This window comes from Acyrthosiphon pisum, chromosome A1 (assembly GCF_005508785.2).
Source record: "Acyrthosiphon pisum isolate AL4f chromosome A1, pea_aphid_22Mar2018_4r6ur, whole genome shotgun sequence".
NCBI classification, from domain to species: domain Eukaryota; kingdom Metazoa; phylum Arthropoda; class Insecta; order Hemiptera; family Aphididae; genus Acyrthosiphon; species Acyrthosiphon pisum.
In genome coordinates this window covers 128,396,904-128,414,014 of record NC_042494.1, presented here as the reverse complement: position 1 = coordinate 128,414,014, position 17,111 = coordinate 128,396,904, and the positions used below count along the sequence as shown (strand labels likewise).

Below are 17,111 nucleotides of genomic sequence, written 5' to 3'. Positions count from 1 at the left end.
ATTGTGTTTTTGTAGAGAAAAACCTTGTTTTACACAAGTTTCGTTGGTAAAATAATGACTGAATAGTACAATTTATAGTATCTTGTTGGATGGGAAAATGAATATTGTTGATGCTTTGAGGAGGTCAAAATCCAATATACCCATTATTAGAGTTCAAAAGCACAGAGAAAAAAAATTAAAGAAAACCGGGAATTTTTACGGAAAATCGGGTTTAGACAAAATCGATTATGGTTTTTGGTGTACTTACCTCTAAAACAAATGACCGTAGATACATGCAATTTTTACTGGTTGTTTATATTAGCATTTTCTATAGGTACCGTATTAATAATTAATAACAATACAAATATAATATAAAATGTCCACGCTCACAATCCGTCTTCGCTCGGAATTGTTTTTCATATATAAATATACAATGATGATATGTCACGAGAACATTTTTTTTTGTTTATAACAGTCTAAAATTGTTTAGAAATACAGTTTTGGAGGGGGTCCTAGGGCCCTCCTGGAGCCACCCCTGACAGAATATTTGTTTATAACTGTTATAGGGATATTTTCAGTTTCCAATTTAATTAGTCTTTTAGATTCTGAGCGGAGCTCATTTGAAAATATTTTGACTCATTTTGAGATGTTTTTGGACATTGTCAGTTTTAATTTTTTTCGTTTTTTCTTCAATAAATGGCACTAAAATTTTATTTGTTAGGTAAAAAAGCTTGAAAATTTAATACAAGGCTCTAAATATATTGTTACAATGACATTTGTAAAATATTAAAAATCCAGTTCCAATTTTTTTTTTTATAAGCATTTAAAGTTTGAATTTTGACAATAGGCGAAAACGTGCAAATTATTTTGAGTTAGAAATTCTAAAAAAATTTTTTTTTTTAAATCCAAGATTTGAAAATGTAATACAAGATTTCTCATACGTTTGTCCAAATTTATCAAAAAAAAATATCTACAATAAAGACAATTTAAATTTTTATAAGTTCATATTATTATTACAACATTGGATATTCACTCGAATTCTCATGTAGCGATTTTCTAATTTTGTTGTAATTCAAAAACGAATAACTATAGATACACGAAAATTTAACTGGATGTTTATATTCTTATTTTATATAGGTACACCATACAATTTTGAAAATATTTTAACTATTTTTGAGCTGTTTACAGGCATTGTCAGTTTTCAATTTTTTAGTTTTTTTTTTCTATAAATATCAATAAAATTTTATGTTGGGTAAAAAAGCGTGAAAATTTAATGCATAGCTCTTAATATATTGTTAAAATAGTAGTTGAAAATATTAAAAATACATAGGCACAATTTTTTTTTTGTAAGCATTTAAAGTTCAATTTTTGACAAAACGTATCAATTTTAAAATTTAATAATAATTTTGCAGTTAAAAATGTATAAAATGTTCAACTTTTGTATCTCAGGATTGATAATTTAAAACAAGATTCCATGTAAATAGGTTATATATAAATTACCTTTCTCACAATAATATCATCAAATATACTTAGTAATATCATCGGTTGACTTACCGTCTTCGTTTAGAATCGTTTTTCTTATACAATGATATTATATTATTGAATTCAAATTTAACACCAACCATTACAGTAACCCACTTGTAACCTACTGTACAGCAGAGGGATACCCACATGCCCACCTTTTTAATTGATGATTATATCTAATAAGCTTAAAAAAAACTATTTTAACTCCCTGAATAGAATTTGTTTTCCTTAATTTAACTTTTAATTAATTTATTATTTCTGTAGCCAAAATTATGTATTATACTTAATCTATAACTATAAATTGTGTGACTCATGAGCCTTTGTATTATATTAATATTTTTATTTACACATTTTGTTGTAACATATAATTGTACAGTCATAAAAACTTATCAAGGATAGAATAAGATTTTACTCTGTCAGCTTCCACTTATGGCTTTTGTATTTTAGCATAATAATTATGACGTGTAATCGGGTAACAATGTTATGTGTAAAAATAATTTTTTTTAATAATGAATAGTTATTAGTTTATTACTAAAAATAAAAAAAAAAAGTTTATACTATATACAATATACATTTGAATTATATTATGCAAAAAATTATCAACAACACATTTTTTTCCCCATCACAAAGTTGTTATGACTGAAGTTGACTAAAAATAATATATCGATCACAACCATCCCGCGAAACTGTATATATTTTTATACACTTAATTCCATTTAAAGATTTCATTGTACATTAGCTTATTTTTGTCTAGTTGATGTAAGTTAATTGTATATACATAGTATATTATTTAAGTGTATACGAATATAATAATAATCATTGTAAGTTAATAAGGAAACTAATTCCAACAGTAGTCACATACTTTTTGAAACTACCGTTAACTACATGACTAAATAAATCTCTAATAATATGTTGTTGTAACATGACATGACCTTTGTTGCCGAAGGAATTGAAGTTGTTCGTCTACTTCAAACACTTCTGTTAATAACAGCAAAGCTGCATGCATGGGCTCATTTTTATCATTCTACCAAAAAATTTACAGTTAACAATTCGAAACATAAAATGTATTGATGTTTTAGATTCTGAGCAATGAATGTATTGATTTTACAATGATGTATCTATTAGTTTTTTGTGTAAACAATTTAGAGTAAAAAATGCTTCATTATTTAACTTTGAAGGTAGATTCTTGTAGGGAATTGAATATAACTAGTACTTATAGATAACAATTTAAAACTCTCAGTGCTTAAACAAGTCTTAATCACATTGTAAAAACAATACATTCACCACGAATCTAAAGATATCTTGTTCCGCACAGAATCTTAAAACATACCATGATATATACTTAAGATATGCTATGGGAGTAACAACAGTTGCGTAGATACCTAACAAAACTGTGACTGTAAATGGCCTGGTGGGTATGATTGACGGTTGAAGATTCTGGAACTGATTTAGTTGAGGCATCATCATTCTTATCGGAGCAGGTTTTTCTGGCGTTCGTTTACTGGGATCAACATTGACCAGACAGACTGTGTTTGTTGTAATTTAATAGTCTGCAAGACAGGCTGTAGAATTTCGGCCCCCAGTGGTTGTGGTTGGTACTGAACAATCGTGACTTGACCGGATTGGCTAGATGGTAGCTGATATTGTGCCATTTGGTTACCAAAAATGTTGTACGGATCAACCCAGAGTTGGACTGCCATTTCGCCCATATTGAATTCTTGGATTGCATAATATATGATAGGTTCGCTATATTTGAATATACTGAAAAAAATATGTTCTTAGTTGATTTTGAATCTATTTGAAATAATTTTAACATTTACTTGAATAACTGAATGCAGCTATAAATGCCTGCATGTGGAATAACATCATTAGATAGTGTTGTAAGAGATAGGTAACAGACGGTGTATGTTGAATATGTTCTAAACTATAAGAAAATAACAATGAGTAAATTAAATAATAACAAAAAATAATTCAAATGGAACATACAGTTTTTATTGCTTGCTGTTGAATTAGCTGATTTTGCTGTGATTGAAATTTTCGAATAACTAACAATGGAAGTTGGTGCATTTGCTGCTTATAAACTACTTGTGTTTGTATTCGAGGCATAATCGATGCTTGATGCTAATTTAAAGAAGCTATATAGGCTGGCCTCTGTTTGTTTTGTTCTGATTGTCGTTGTTGTAGATGACCTACTATTACTGGTTATCTACCAACAGACATTAACATTGAATAAAGTGCGTACTTGGGGTGAGAAATAACACAAGAAAAGAGGCATACAATTGTTTCAAACAAGTTGGCGGCATGCACCTTAGAAGCGTTCACAATGTTCATGTTTCAAAATGCATGTTCGATGGACCCAGATAACATTTTCGGGGAAACCAATGCAATAGGGTATAGTCACAGCATTACCAATAAGCAATCAATATATTTTATGTTTTGTAGTGTTCTAATGTTATATAATATTGATAATAAAGATATTATTGTTATTTAAATTATAAAATAATTTGTATAGTTACAATATAATTTTCATGTGCCTTGAATATGTTGCATTTTTAAAAGACTTTTTCTGATATGTATCCTCATATGATTTTTTTTTAATTTGATGCATTAGAAAGCTCTAAATCACATATAACATATTTATACGGCTCAATACTGGTATGTGTTCTTTTATGGGTGTTTAAACTATGTGCTTGAGAAAAAGCTTGATCACAAACATCACATTTATAAGGTTTTTCACCCGTATGTGTCCTTGTATGCCTTGTTAAATCTAATGATGTAGAATACCCCTTATTACAGAATAGACATATGTAAGGCTTTTCGCCGGTATGTATCCTTGTATGCTTTGTTAAATTTGTTTTCTGAGAAAAAGTTTGATTACAGATATCACATTTAAACGGCTTTTCACCTGTATGTGTCCTTGTATGTCCTGTTAAATGATGTGCTAGAGAAAAAGCTTGATCACATAAATCACATTTATACGGCTTTATACCGGTATGCGTCCTTGTATGCCTTGTTAAATCGAATGATGTAGTAAACCCCTTATCACATATATTACACTTATACGGTTTTTCGCCTGTGTGTGTCCTTGTGTGCATTGTTAAATCTGATGATGTAGAAAATCCCTTCCCACAAATATCACATTTATAAGGTTTTTCACCTGTATGTGTCCTTATATGTCTTGTTAAATTATATGCTTGAGAAAAGGCACGGCTACAGATATCACATTTATACGGAATTTCACCGGTATGTGTCCTTTTATGGGTTTTTAAATTATGTGCTTGAGAAAAGGCTTGATCACAAATATCACATTCATACGGTTTTTCACCGGTATGTGTCCTTTTATGATTTTTTAAATTAGTTTTCAGAGAAAAAGCTAGATCACACATATCACACTTATACGGCTTTTCTCCAGTATGTGTCCTCGTATGTTTTGTTAAATCTGATGATGTAGAAAAGCTTTTATCACAAAGATTACAGTTATGTGGCTTTTCTCCATTATGACGTGTTCTTATATGCTCAGGTATATTGTATATGTTAGACATTTTATCAATGATCAGTCAATCGATTTTCCTCCAAACAGTTAAATGACTCGTCCGAATTCATACAAATAATGAATGCTGAAGATTTGATTTTGTTTAAAACTGTTCCTTAAATTATTAACCGTTAATAGCTAAATACTTCAATTTTTATTTCAGTATCAATTGTGTTGACTTATTCTTCAGTTTTAGATCTAAAAAAAAAAACGAGGTATTTTAAAAATGATAACCTTTATCATATAAAGGAATATAAATATAACTACATATTATGTACTATTATTAATAAATTTAGTCAACACGTATATTATAGAAAAATATATTATATCAAAAGAACACATAGACTAAAACTTATTTATATAAAAATATTTAATTATAAATTATTATCTAATAACAATATTTATAGATTTTTTTTTTGTTGCATGTGTATATGATAAGTAGTTGAAATAATGCTTCGATTTTCAACCTTTGAAAAGTTATAATTGAAAATTCACTGAAGTTTTCAATTACACTGGGAAAGACAAAATAATCCACAAGATACATAAATATGGGGGGGTTTTTTTTTATAGATATTTTAAGATGAAATTTGGACAACATTAATTATTTAATCAAAGAATTAATATATCCGTTATTTTGTTGTAATTAAAAAGTATTATTTGTGGGTACCTCTTTGAAACTATTAAAGTATATTATTAGTTCTGTTCCTACTACGGCAGTGGTAAGATGTGTGTTCTTCCTCTGTACCTAAATCGTAGTTTATCAGTAATGGTATAATATCTTTTGTTTAAATATATCTCTAAGTTGTTCCAAAAGTCTCCGTCTTCACACGCGCAATATTATAATATTATCTTATTTTCCCACGCATTGATCGATATATCATCTAACTTACATATAATGTTGTTTAAATGTGTAAAATGTTGTGCAGCATTTCTAAAAGGGGACTCTCTGGAATGTTTGGTCTGAACAAATATGGTACATTACTATTGTATAAGCTATACAGAAGCAAATTTTAGTAAAATGACAAATAACACTAAACCAAGATTTACTTGTTTAAGTTGCTCAAAAACTAACGAAAAATCTCCGAAATTAAAACCTAATGAACTAGTGTTGTAACATGCTAACTCTGTAGAGAAAAATACCGAAGAACTTATGAGATAAGTTTCGTTTTTGAGCTCACAGTTTGACAATTTTATCGAAAAAAATGATAGTTAAAAATTAGAAAATTAGAAAATAAAAAATTGTTGCTGAATATAAATTTTTATCGAGGAAGTTACAATATTAAAATACAAAATCGATGCTATAGAACAACACTATCTTGGCATAACAGTAGAAGTAACAGGAGGCATACGTAAAACTTAGAACGAAGATTGTGCTTTCATTATTGAAGATATTGGTAAAAGAAACAAACACGGAACTAAATATAAATGATGCCTACAAAACTAATTCCACCTCGTCAAAACAAAATATAATAGTGGCTAGTTTAACTACTCTTGAAATGCGTAAAAACTTAATTCGCAATGTAAAATCGCTGAAGGTAACTACAGATACGATAAGTATTAATTGGTCAAAGAAAAAGGTGTTCATCAATGAGCGGCTAACAAAATTCAAAAGAATGCTTTTTTCTCAAACTAGGTAAGTGGCTAAAGGTAAACAATATAAATTTATCTAGTTATCAGTGGCGCAAATAGAAAAAAATATTTAGGAGGACGGGGACTCAAGCCCAAAATTTTTTTTTAAAATTATAATTAATATATTATATTATTATGTTTTGAGGGGGCTAAGGTCCCCAAGCCCACTACCTGTTTGCGCCACTACTGGTTATCCAATTATGATATTCTGGTGAGAAAAAATGAAAATGAAAATATCATAAAAATTACATCATCTGAAGACGTCGATAAGCTATAATTAATTAGCATATTTAGAATGTCAAATCTATTTAAAAGTAAATTTTAAATTCTTAAATGAATAATAACATGTTAAGTCTAGAAAATATTTTTAAAACAATTCCATTTATATTGACTCTTTAGTTTATATACCTTTGTCTTATAATAGTTTTTCCGTTTTTCAAATTAATGCAAGTAGTGTTAAGGCACATTTCAATGATGTAGCTTTATTAGGCTCAGTAAATAATAATTTTAGTGTTATTGTATAATGTGAAACCTGGCTTCTGAATGATCAAAAATTTAAATTAAATGGCTATACAACTATTAACTCATTAGGAACATTAAATACATGTGATGGTGTAACTGAATTGGTCGAGAATCCTAAAACATAATAACAGTCGAAAAACAAGTTCTAAAAATTGCAATTCATAACACCTTATTCTTAAGATGAAAAATTATTTATTCTCTCTATTTTGTATTAATAGATCATCCTATGATGATATAGATATTTTTATCAATGATTTAGAATTATTCTTATCTCGATTACGTGGGAAAAATGTATATATTATTTGTGGAGATATTTATATTGATGTTATGAAAAACTCAAAAATAAGTAATGATTATATTATAAATATCATGGCTTTTAATGGATTCTTACCATGTATTAATAATTATACTGGAGTCATTAACTATTCTCAAACTTGTATTGGGCACAATTCGTTAGGAACATTGATACAAATAAAATTACTCCATCTATATTAAGAAGTGATATAACGGATCATTATGCAACAGGCAACAGCTTCCAATTTTTAATAATTATCATAATCATAATATATTACCTAATAATTTGAATATTAGTAAAATAAATATAAATCATTTAGATTTATTAATAAAAACTGAAGACTGGCATCCGGTTTTGTTTCCTCAAAAGTAAACATTATGATTGATATTTTTAATTGCAAAATGGAAGAATTGATTAAATATTCATCTATCTTTATTGATAAAAGCAGACAAAAAAAATTGTTGAATCTAAAAGCATGTATTATACCTGGCATTATTACTTCTAATAGAAATAGATAAAAACTTTTTTCTAAACTGAGATTTAAAATTTTAGAAATTCTACTAATTATATAGGAATATGTTGAACTTATTGATAAGAAAATCAAAAACAAATATACTATCAAAATAAATTAAAATAAACAAATCTGGAACATTCTTAATGAGATCATAGGTAAGCCGAGCAAACATATAAATAAAATTAATAGGATTACAAATAAAGATGGTATTGTCATTGAATTTAAAACTGAAATTTGTAATGAACTTAATGACTTTTTTGTAAACGTACGAAAAAATTTAGAAATACAACATATAAATTCTGATTCAGTCAATTTTTATGATAAAAGTAACAGTAATGATAGTATTTTTCTTAATCCAATTAGTACAGTGGCGTCATTTCAGTTTTTGAGGGGAGGGGGCGGGGCAAAATAAAACTGAAAAAAAAGCTTGCTAACATTTACATTACATTACATTACAATATTGCATTTTTATCTCAATACAAATACCAGTGTCGGACTGGCTTGAAAAGGCCCAGTCTGCGATTTGGAAAAAAGGGCCCCAACAGGCAAATGGAAAATGTTTTGACTAGCCCAGAACAAAAAGGTCACTTGGCACGCAAGCAGCAATTCAATTTATATGTATATTATTTTTTTTCAATACAATTGCCATCTTGTATATTTATCAATTATTATATAGCCATACAAATAACTAAATACATACCTATCTAAAATCCAATCATTCGATATATTAACTGGTTTTACTTTACTTTCAATAAAGAAATTTCAAATTATCTCACACACTGGCTACACCACCTTGAAATTATACATTATAAAGAAAAACACTGATTCAAATTGTGTCAAATTGTGCACGGTTACAATACTTGTCGAAATATATAATAATTCTTTTACAATCAGTGATAATGCAAATACCAAGTCATACACGATACGCATATGCCCGTATAAATATAATATAATATTATTAAATAGTCACAACAATTTTACACTATTAATAATCAATATTACATATTTGTATATAGACAGATATTAAATTCGTAGAATGATAATGATAATGTCATAATTTTAATAGTTATTGAGAACTTCTAAAAATTGTAAACAAAAATATGTTTCCTGATATGAAAAAAAATATTTTTATTTCGTATACCTATCTATTTTATATTTACTCTAAACGAATAATAATAATATAAATAAGTAGAAAATTAGGGGCCCCCAATTACCATAATTAAACCGGGGCCTCGTCCGCAATTGCGGACTAGCGGTCCGGGCCAGTCCGACTCTGACAAATACCCTCTTTATACATAAATGTATACTTACTAGTTAGTATCAAAGGTTAATATCATAAGCATATGGGTAAGTAACCCATTTTTTTAAGGGATAACATTAACTAAATAATTAATACATATATGTAGAGGTTACTTAAATATATTACCTATTAGCTACTATATAAAGGCCCAAAACTAGCACATACCCGGCCTGACAGCGGCCCGCTAATGACAGGAGGGGGGCAAATGCCCACCCTGCCACCCACCAAATGATGCAACTGAATTAGTAGTGAAGATATTAGTGAGTTTATTGATAAGGTTAAAAATTATAATTCTTTTTATGAATATGGTTTAACAAATTACATTCTTAAGAACATTTCAAATCTATTTTTATACAGTTATCATTAATTTATAACAAGTGTTTATTAACTGGCTATTTTCCTTAAGCGTTTAAAAAAAATGTATAGTAACCCCATAATTTAAGTCAGGTGATAAATTATCAAAAAGTGTATCAAAAACTGCTTATTAAATTATTTGAAAAAACCATCATTTTTTTCAAATTCACAATATGATTTTTTAGCTTGTTTTTCAACAACCAATGCACTTTTTAAACTAGATAACTTTGTTCGTAGATATATTGATGTTAATTATTAAAGTACCTAATGGGTATTTTTCTAGATGCACAAAAATCCTTTGATTTCGTAAATCATGAGTAATTGTTTAAAAAAAAACTAGAATTTTCAGGTATTCGTGGAGTTGCTATTAAAATCTTTCTTAAGTGAAAGAACTCAAATAGTTAAAGTAAATGATTATTATAGTAAGGCTAGCAGCATAGATTGTGGAATTCCACAAGGAACAGGATATTAGGCCCTCTATTATTTGTCTTTTTTTATAAATGATTTATTGAATATAAATATAAATAGTAATATGGAATCATTAAGTTTTGCTGATGATACGACTAAATTAATATCTGAACCAACAGTTGATAACTTGTACCGTGAAGCAAATGAGATTTTAAATAATGTGTATAGTGTATGCTTGGTTTTGTAAGAATAAGTTAAAGTTAAATTTGCTAAAATCTAAATTAATTTGTTAATAATGTTTTACATGGACATAATTTACTGTCCATTCTTTAAAATGTAATCCTAGTTTAAATACCAATTAATGTGACCCAAAATATTATGCAAAACTTGAAAAAGTTTATTATTATTATTATCATATTTTATACACAAAATTAAATTTTCACATGCAAAGTTTTCGAAAAAAATTAATCCAATCTACTGTTTTAGGAAGAAGTAAATAAATTACTCTAATAGCAATAACTTCATAAAATATACTTAGTAATAGGCTGACGGGCTGTCAATACTTAGAATTGTTTTTTTAATAAGTACAATGATTTGACATCATTGAATTAAAATTTAACATATCCATTACAGTTACCCACATGACACTTAATGACACTTTATGTACAGAAAAGCCCGCTCAGGTCCCAACCCAATTGCCAAATATTTTTATAAGCCCCCTTTACCAATAAGTTAAACCAAATGTTTAAAAAAAAAAAATTTGTATTATATTTTAATATTACACTATGATGTAAACTTAATTCATACCTTATTTGATATAACTGACTATTGTTGTTATGGTCTGTTTAATCAATAATTTCCTATTTAATAATTCTATTAAATACTTGATCATCTCATCAAATAAGTGGAATCGACAACACTTGAAGACTGTATATAATATTATTATACCTAGAAGAAATTTTTTTTCATTAGATACTATTACTTTACTAATGTATAAATTAGATACAATGCATTAATTTAATAATATAGATACTATCAAAACACCGTGTTTTATAAAATAGAAATTACTTAATAATATAAGCCGATGAACTGTCAGCACTCAGAATCGTTTTTTGAATGGTACAATGGATTTCATATCATTAAATTCAAATTTAACACATCCATTACAGTACTCACATGACTAGGGCCCAGAAATTGATGATCTAAAAATATATTTTTAAAAATGTATAAAATTTTAAAAATTTACATGAAAATTGTATATTTTACTGTAAAAATTTATAAATATAGTTTTGATACAAATTATACCTAATTATAAATTATTATAATTGAATAAAAATTATTCCACTTGACCAACTAATGTGAAAAGCCGTATCAAAAAGTTTAGAAATAGTGCTATGTCATGTTTAACTTTTTCTAGAACATCGGTGTGAATAAGACATTTTTTTTCCTGGATAATTGAATTCCAATGTCCCTATGACGACATTTTTCTGCATTTGTAGATTTGTCAATAGAAATTCAAATGTTTTTATTCTCTACATGTTTTAATTTTTTTAATAGTCTCTTCGTAGTATTCATGAATGTAAGGTTTTCTTAAAGTTAATTTGTCAGGAAATTTTTTATTTGTATATTTTTCCAAAAAAAAGTAGTTTGTCATTTTTGTAAAGGTATTTGATTTTCAAATATATTAATGCATGACATAAATCACAATTAAAAGATGACTTATTAGATGGGCCAGTACCTAATTAAATGTAGAATTTTACTTGAATTTTATTCTTCATTCGCATTTTTTTTTCAGTCTATTAATGAATTTAATGCAAGAGACACGTGTTTTTCAATAGTAAATTATCTGTCTGTAACCACCTTTACTTCATAATTTTTTTTTTAAAAACAAAAGTGTCTCGTAAGTGGAAAATATCTATTCAAAATTCATCAATAAATGGCAAATGCTATTAAACGTGATCTGTTTGATGATTTAATTTTAGGTATTTGATATGTAAATTTAAAATTAATAAAATGATACAACACAGTACTTATTACTCTATTTTGTAGACACTATCTAACTCAAATTAAATGAGAAATGGAGATATAAAATTATGTAAGACATGGGTTTGCATCGTTTGCAATAACTAATAGGCGATAGCTGACACATATCGTACCTAGCTAGTATCTGCCTACAGTTTACTAGATTGTCGTAGAGAGTGACAACAAGCAACAAACTAAGCGAATCTAAATGATTTACAATGAACTTTCATCAAGAAAAATGCAAATCTGTGTAAAAAAAGTAAAAAATGAATAAAATGCACCAAAAATAACCGTTAAGCATAAAATTCCCTAAAAAATGCAAAATTAAAATTTTACCATAGAATATCTAGATCTTGGTGGAGAGTTAAATTAGAGACGTAGAAGGGAGCGTTAGTGATTTTTCTAAGGGTAATGTTCTGAAAGACTTGAATTTTGTTTGTATTTGATTTTTTGGCCGATCCCCAGAGTTGTAACCCGTATGTCCATAATGGCTTTAGGAGAGTTTTATATACAAGTAATTTTGTTTTTAAGCTAGTAAATATTTTCTGATAATATTGTTTTTAGCAATCTAGATCGAGCGTTAAGGATCAATCTTTTAGCTCTTATATGTTTGTTCCACGTTAATTTTTGGTCAAGGATTAATCCTAAATATTTAACAGCATTGAGTGGTAGGATAGGTATGGTATTAATTGAAACATTTGGGCATTGACCGTGTCTAAGGGTAAAAGTTGTATGAACCGACTTACTGTAATTTACTTTTACACGCCATTTTTCATACCATTCAGATTGTAGATTTAAATGAGACTGTAAATTAGTAGAGGCTATAATTGGATCGTTATGAATTAAAAAAATTACTTTATCATCTGCATAGTCGGCAACAGAGGTGTTGGCTGATCAGAGGCATATATGTTAAAGAGTAAGGGGGAGAGTATTGCTCCTTGAGGTATACCGGCGAAAATTGGGGCTATATTTGAAGTTGATGAGCCGAGACGTATTTGGAAGTGGCGGTTTGAAAGGTAAGATTTAATTAAGAGAAAGAGCGGTAGGGGTCAAAATGTATGTTAAAATTACATTTTGTAATGCTACACTAAATTATAATGTATTTGCTCACTTAGAATTGATTGCGCAATCATCAGTAGTCGTTCTTCATGGTAGGTACCATATTGAATTATGTCCTCTTAATTGTTTGTTTTTCAATTAGGTACAACTGTGAACATAAACATTACAATTAGGTGGAGACCTTTTTTTTAAACCTTTCATTTGGTCTGTAACGGATAGTATCTGTTCCTTTTAAATAATACCAGTATAAGGAATATAATATTACAATAGCGTAGGTAATCAAGATAAGAGTATATAAACTACAAATATCATAATAACATAGGTAGTAAGGAGTTGCGATAAAAAACCGTTTCCTTCTAACAATGCAAGTATAAATATCATAATAACATAGGTAGTAAGGAGTGGCGATAAAAAGCGTAAGTAGTAAATACCCATACAATATTTTATATATAATAACTAAACTATAAAAATATGAATCACTGAACAGTAAGATTAATCGAGAATAATAGTATAATAAAATTATATTATATTATAACATAACATTAAAATAACCACAAGCCATATATATATAATGACAGGAAATGAGGGCTTACTCTTCACAAAGTAGATATATGTGCATATATTCAAAAACCAGAAAACAGGATGGGAGTGCAACAGATAATAGACGCTTCGTGGAATCATCATTATGATTAGGTTCACACGCAGTGCACAGGACATCGATAAACACAACGACGCATTATGGATAAGTCAATGGACCAGGGGGTAGGTAGGAGAGCCTGGGCCCTTATAAAAGCAGACCGGAGACAGCCTGTATTCAGACGTGTCTTCTCCACTGCACTTCGAGCACCTTCACGACACTTTGTGTAATAATTTAATTATTTGGACTTAGTAAATTTTACTGAAGAACATTTTAATAAACTACATAGAATATTTCACCTGTCTACATATTTATTTATCAAACTACCTTTCATCATCTTCAACGACAACAAAAGGGTCTTGCTTCCTGCAAAATCATAATATACTCGTAGTTAACTGGCTATCAGAATAAATACTCTGACCACCCATAAGTACGAGCATATTACAGGTCATATGAGGGGTTTGTAGGGTGTACATTTGCCATTTGCACATATTTTAAGTAAAATTTTGACATTTATAACTGACATTAACTGACTTATAAAATATACAATTAAAGACAAATAAACAACTCACATTTATTCAGAAAAAGAGAAGGGACCTTTAAGTTATTCTCATTGGGGCCGAATTGTTATACTTACGCCACTGTATATCATAAAGAAATATGTTTAATAAGAAATAAGATTCCTAGTTACAAATCTCCTTAAATACGTACCTTTTTCTGTTACTCACTAATACGCAGCGATACTCAGCTAAAGCCTTGGCTTTCGATACTTTTATAATGTGCTGAAAAATGTTTATTATATCATGTTATAGATTAGATAAACGACAGGACAAAAAAAAAAGCCAAAGAAGGGAATTAAAAGAAATTTTACACACGGCCTCTTATGAGAGGTGCAACTGTGCAAGCAGGACACTGGTGTAGGAGTAGGAGTGTAGGACGACGTGTACACAGTATCATTGTTCTATGACAATGACAGTATTATAATTATCATAGAAAAAAGATACTACGGTCTTGGAAGATAAGGTCGGGACACTTTCCAACGATGATCAATTCGGTCGCTTCGGTCGGAGAGGACATTTTAGTTGAGGTTTTCGCCGCTATTTTATTAGGCGTCTCACGGTGTAGAGAAGATATCTTTATTAAAGTTATGTATACAATTTAAAATATTTTAGCGGCAAACAAAAATTTAAATGTAAATATCACAACAAATTATTATTATTATTATTGTAATTGAAATCAGAAATATCATACCTATATTATAAGAATGGGTGATTCTTTTATCAAACAAAACTCATTATTTTAAAAAGTGTATATTTGTTGAAAATATTTTTGTATATAGTTTAAAGTCACTTATAAAACAACGTTTTTATTAAAAAAATATTTACACTACTTATTTGTTTAAATATTTTTTATCCTTATAATTTTTCAAGTTTTTAAATTTTTTTTAAATTATCTGTAATTTTTCGGTAAAAGTATGAACTATACTTGTATGAAAGACCTTGTATTAAATTGTCTAGTCTTAGCTATACACCAGAGGCGTCATTTCAACTTTTTTTGTTGGTGCCAAAATTTTTGTAGGCCATTCAAGTCATTACCAGGCCACATAGAAAACCTTTCTTTTCTTTTTTTTTTTGGGGGGGGGGGGGGTCAAGTTGGGACAAAAACTGTATAATATTTGTATAATTTATTTAATATGTCACTTATATAATATATTAGTATGAAAATATCACAATATTTATACTATTTTTGACGAACTATGTGTAGGTACTTTTAATGTATTTATTTTATATTGTGGATACCTACTACTGTAGGTGTATAGTGATATTTACACTTGGTAAATAATTGTATGGGTATAAAACACCTTTACAACAAAATATACACATTTTTTCTCCCTACATACTCAAAATATATAATAGAGCTAGCTTAATAAAACCAGAAATTCATTTAATGGGTACCCTTCTTCACAATGATTGTGTTGTAATTTTTTCAATTATAATATTGTGGGACCACAAAACGACATTAAACATTCTTGGAAATTAAACAATAAATTTTTTTTTCAACACTGAAAACATATAAAATAATATATATAATATTTAACACTCATCGGCGCTTATATTTATTGTTGGGAGGCCAAAGGTGTTTTAAAAAAAAGTTGGTGCAAATGTACACCCTGCAACCCCCTTCCCCTACCACAAATTACGTCCCTGCTATACACATTTAATATTTTACAAGTTTTGAACTACATAAATTAACTGTGATTTGGCAAAATTTAATCTAAATGCTTATAAAAAATAACCATGATGCCTATGTACCTACCGTTAATATTCTAGCTGTAATAAAAACTTACATATACCTACCTATTACATTTTTAAACTTTTTGACCGAATAAATAATTTTTTATTGACATCTACCTATAGAAAAAAAAATTTAATTCATGAAATACAATCCAAGTGGTTACCAAACAATTTTAATCAATTTTCATTATTTTCTCCAATTATTTTTAAAAGCATTGAGCATTTTCAATTTTGACCTCCTAAAAAACTAGATCCAATTTGCTTCCAAAAACATACATCGGAAATCGAAGTTTCAAGTTTATGATCAGAATCAGAATTTTTCTACCAGAAATGTTACAAATATTTTAAAATACCTCAAATAAACGTCTGAAATTATTAGACTGGACAAAATAAAAATAAAATTGTAACTAATTTTCAAGTCCCCCCTCTATTGAAAAATCCTGCGTACGTCACTGGTTTATACAATGACCAACTCACCAACTTGTGACCTTCTGAACAGCAGAGCGACATCCACTTACGCGCCTTTTTAGATTCTGAGTGGAACGATGAATGTATTGATTTTACAATGTCTGTTTTTTTTTTAAAAATATTTTTATTTGTATCTGTGTACACGATAAAGAATCGAATGTTTCGATTTTTAATTTCAGTATCTTATGTTCGATGGGAAAGTAAATCTAGTTAATGCATTGGGAAGGTACTCTGTAATTTTTAAAATCACCGAGAAAAACATAAAAAAAATTAAGAAAAAACGGGTATTTTTATACGCAAAATCGGTTTTCGACAAAAACATTTTCAAAATATTTTGACTTGTTTTGAGCTGTTTTCAATTTTTTTAAGATTCTGAGTGGAACGATGAATGTATTGATTTTACAATGATGTGTGTTTTTTTTTTTTAATTAATTTTTTTTTTTTTTTTTGTGTCTGTCATCACCTTTTAGGACAGTAAAAGTGCTTGGATTTTCTTCAACAGTACCTTTTCTGATAGGAAAGTGAATCTAGTTGGTACTTTGGGGGGTCAAAAGTAAAAATTTTCCACTAGTTT

At 28.3% G+C, this 17,111-nt stretch overlaps 1 protein-coding gene and 1 long non-coding RNA gene across 10 annotated transcripts; one reads left to right on the top strand and one right to left on the bottom strand.

Annotated features, from left to right (window-relative positions):
* Window positions 1-2,058: 2,058 nt before the first annotated feature.
* On the bottom strand, window positions 2,059-14,886 carry LOC100575979. Of its 9 annotated transcripts, none has more exons than XR_003839187.1 (8): window positions 14,487-14,886; window positions 13,191-13,286; window positions 11,126-11,259; window positions 10,865-11,005; window positions 4,020-5,233; window positions 3,324-3,427; window positions 2,886-3,264; window positions 2,059-2,527 (listed from the first exon to the last, which is right to left on the bottom strand). XR_003839187.1 is itself a non-coding variant. In XM_029488290.1 (4 exons), exons 2-4 carry the CDS (start codon window positions 3,607-3,609, stop codon window positions 2,973-2,975), a joined length of 516 nt encoding a protein of 171 aa, XP_029344150.1. In that variant the 5' UTR covers window positions 3,610-3,709; window positions 3,781-4,009; the 3' UTR covers window positions 2,066-2,972. The 9 variants fall into 9 exon arrangements, 1 of the variants encoding a protein (XP_029344150.1); XR_003839188.1 differs by having other exon boundaries at window positions 2,066-2,527; window positions 2,834-3,264; XR_003839182.1 differs by having other exon boundaries at window positions 2,066-3,264.
* LOC115033846 lies at window positions 13,365-13,583 on the top strand. Its single transcript, XR_003839190.1, has 2 exons — window positions 13,365-13,460; window positions 13,530-13,583. It is a non-coding gene; the product is annotated as an uncharacterized LOC115033846 (long non-coding RNA).
* Window positions 14,887-17,111: the final 2,225 nt, after the last annotated feature.

What these genes read in the sequence shown, in the direction of transcription:
- LOC100575979 (XM_029488290.1), bottom strand. Translation starts at nt 3,609, where the DNA reads ATGCCTCGAATACAAACACAAGTAGTTTATAAGCAGCAAATGCACCAA. An exon ending in AACAGCAAGCAATAAAAACT is followed by an intron (nt 3,428 to 3,489) that starts GTATGTTCCATT and finishes ATTTTCTTATAG; the next exon opens with TTTAGAACATATTCAACATA. An exon ending in AGCTGCATTCAGTTATTCAA is followed by an intron (nt 3,265 to 3,323) that starts GTAAATGTTAAA and finishes TATTTTTTTCAG; the next exon opens with TATATTCAAATATAGCGAAC.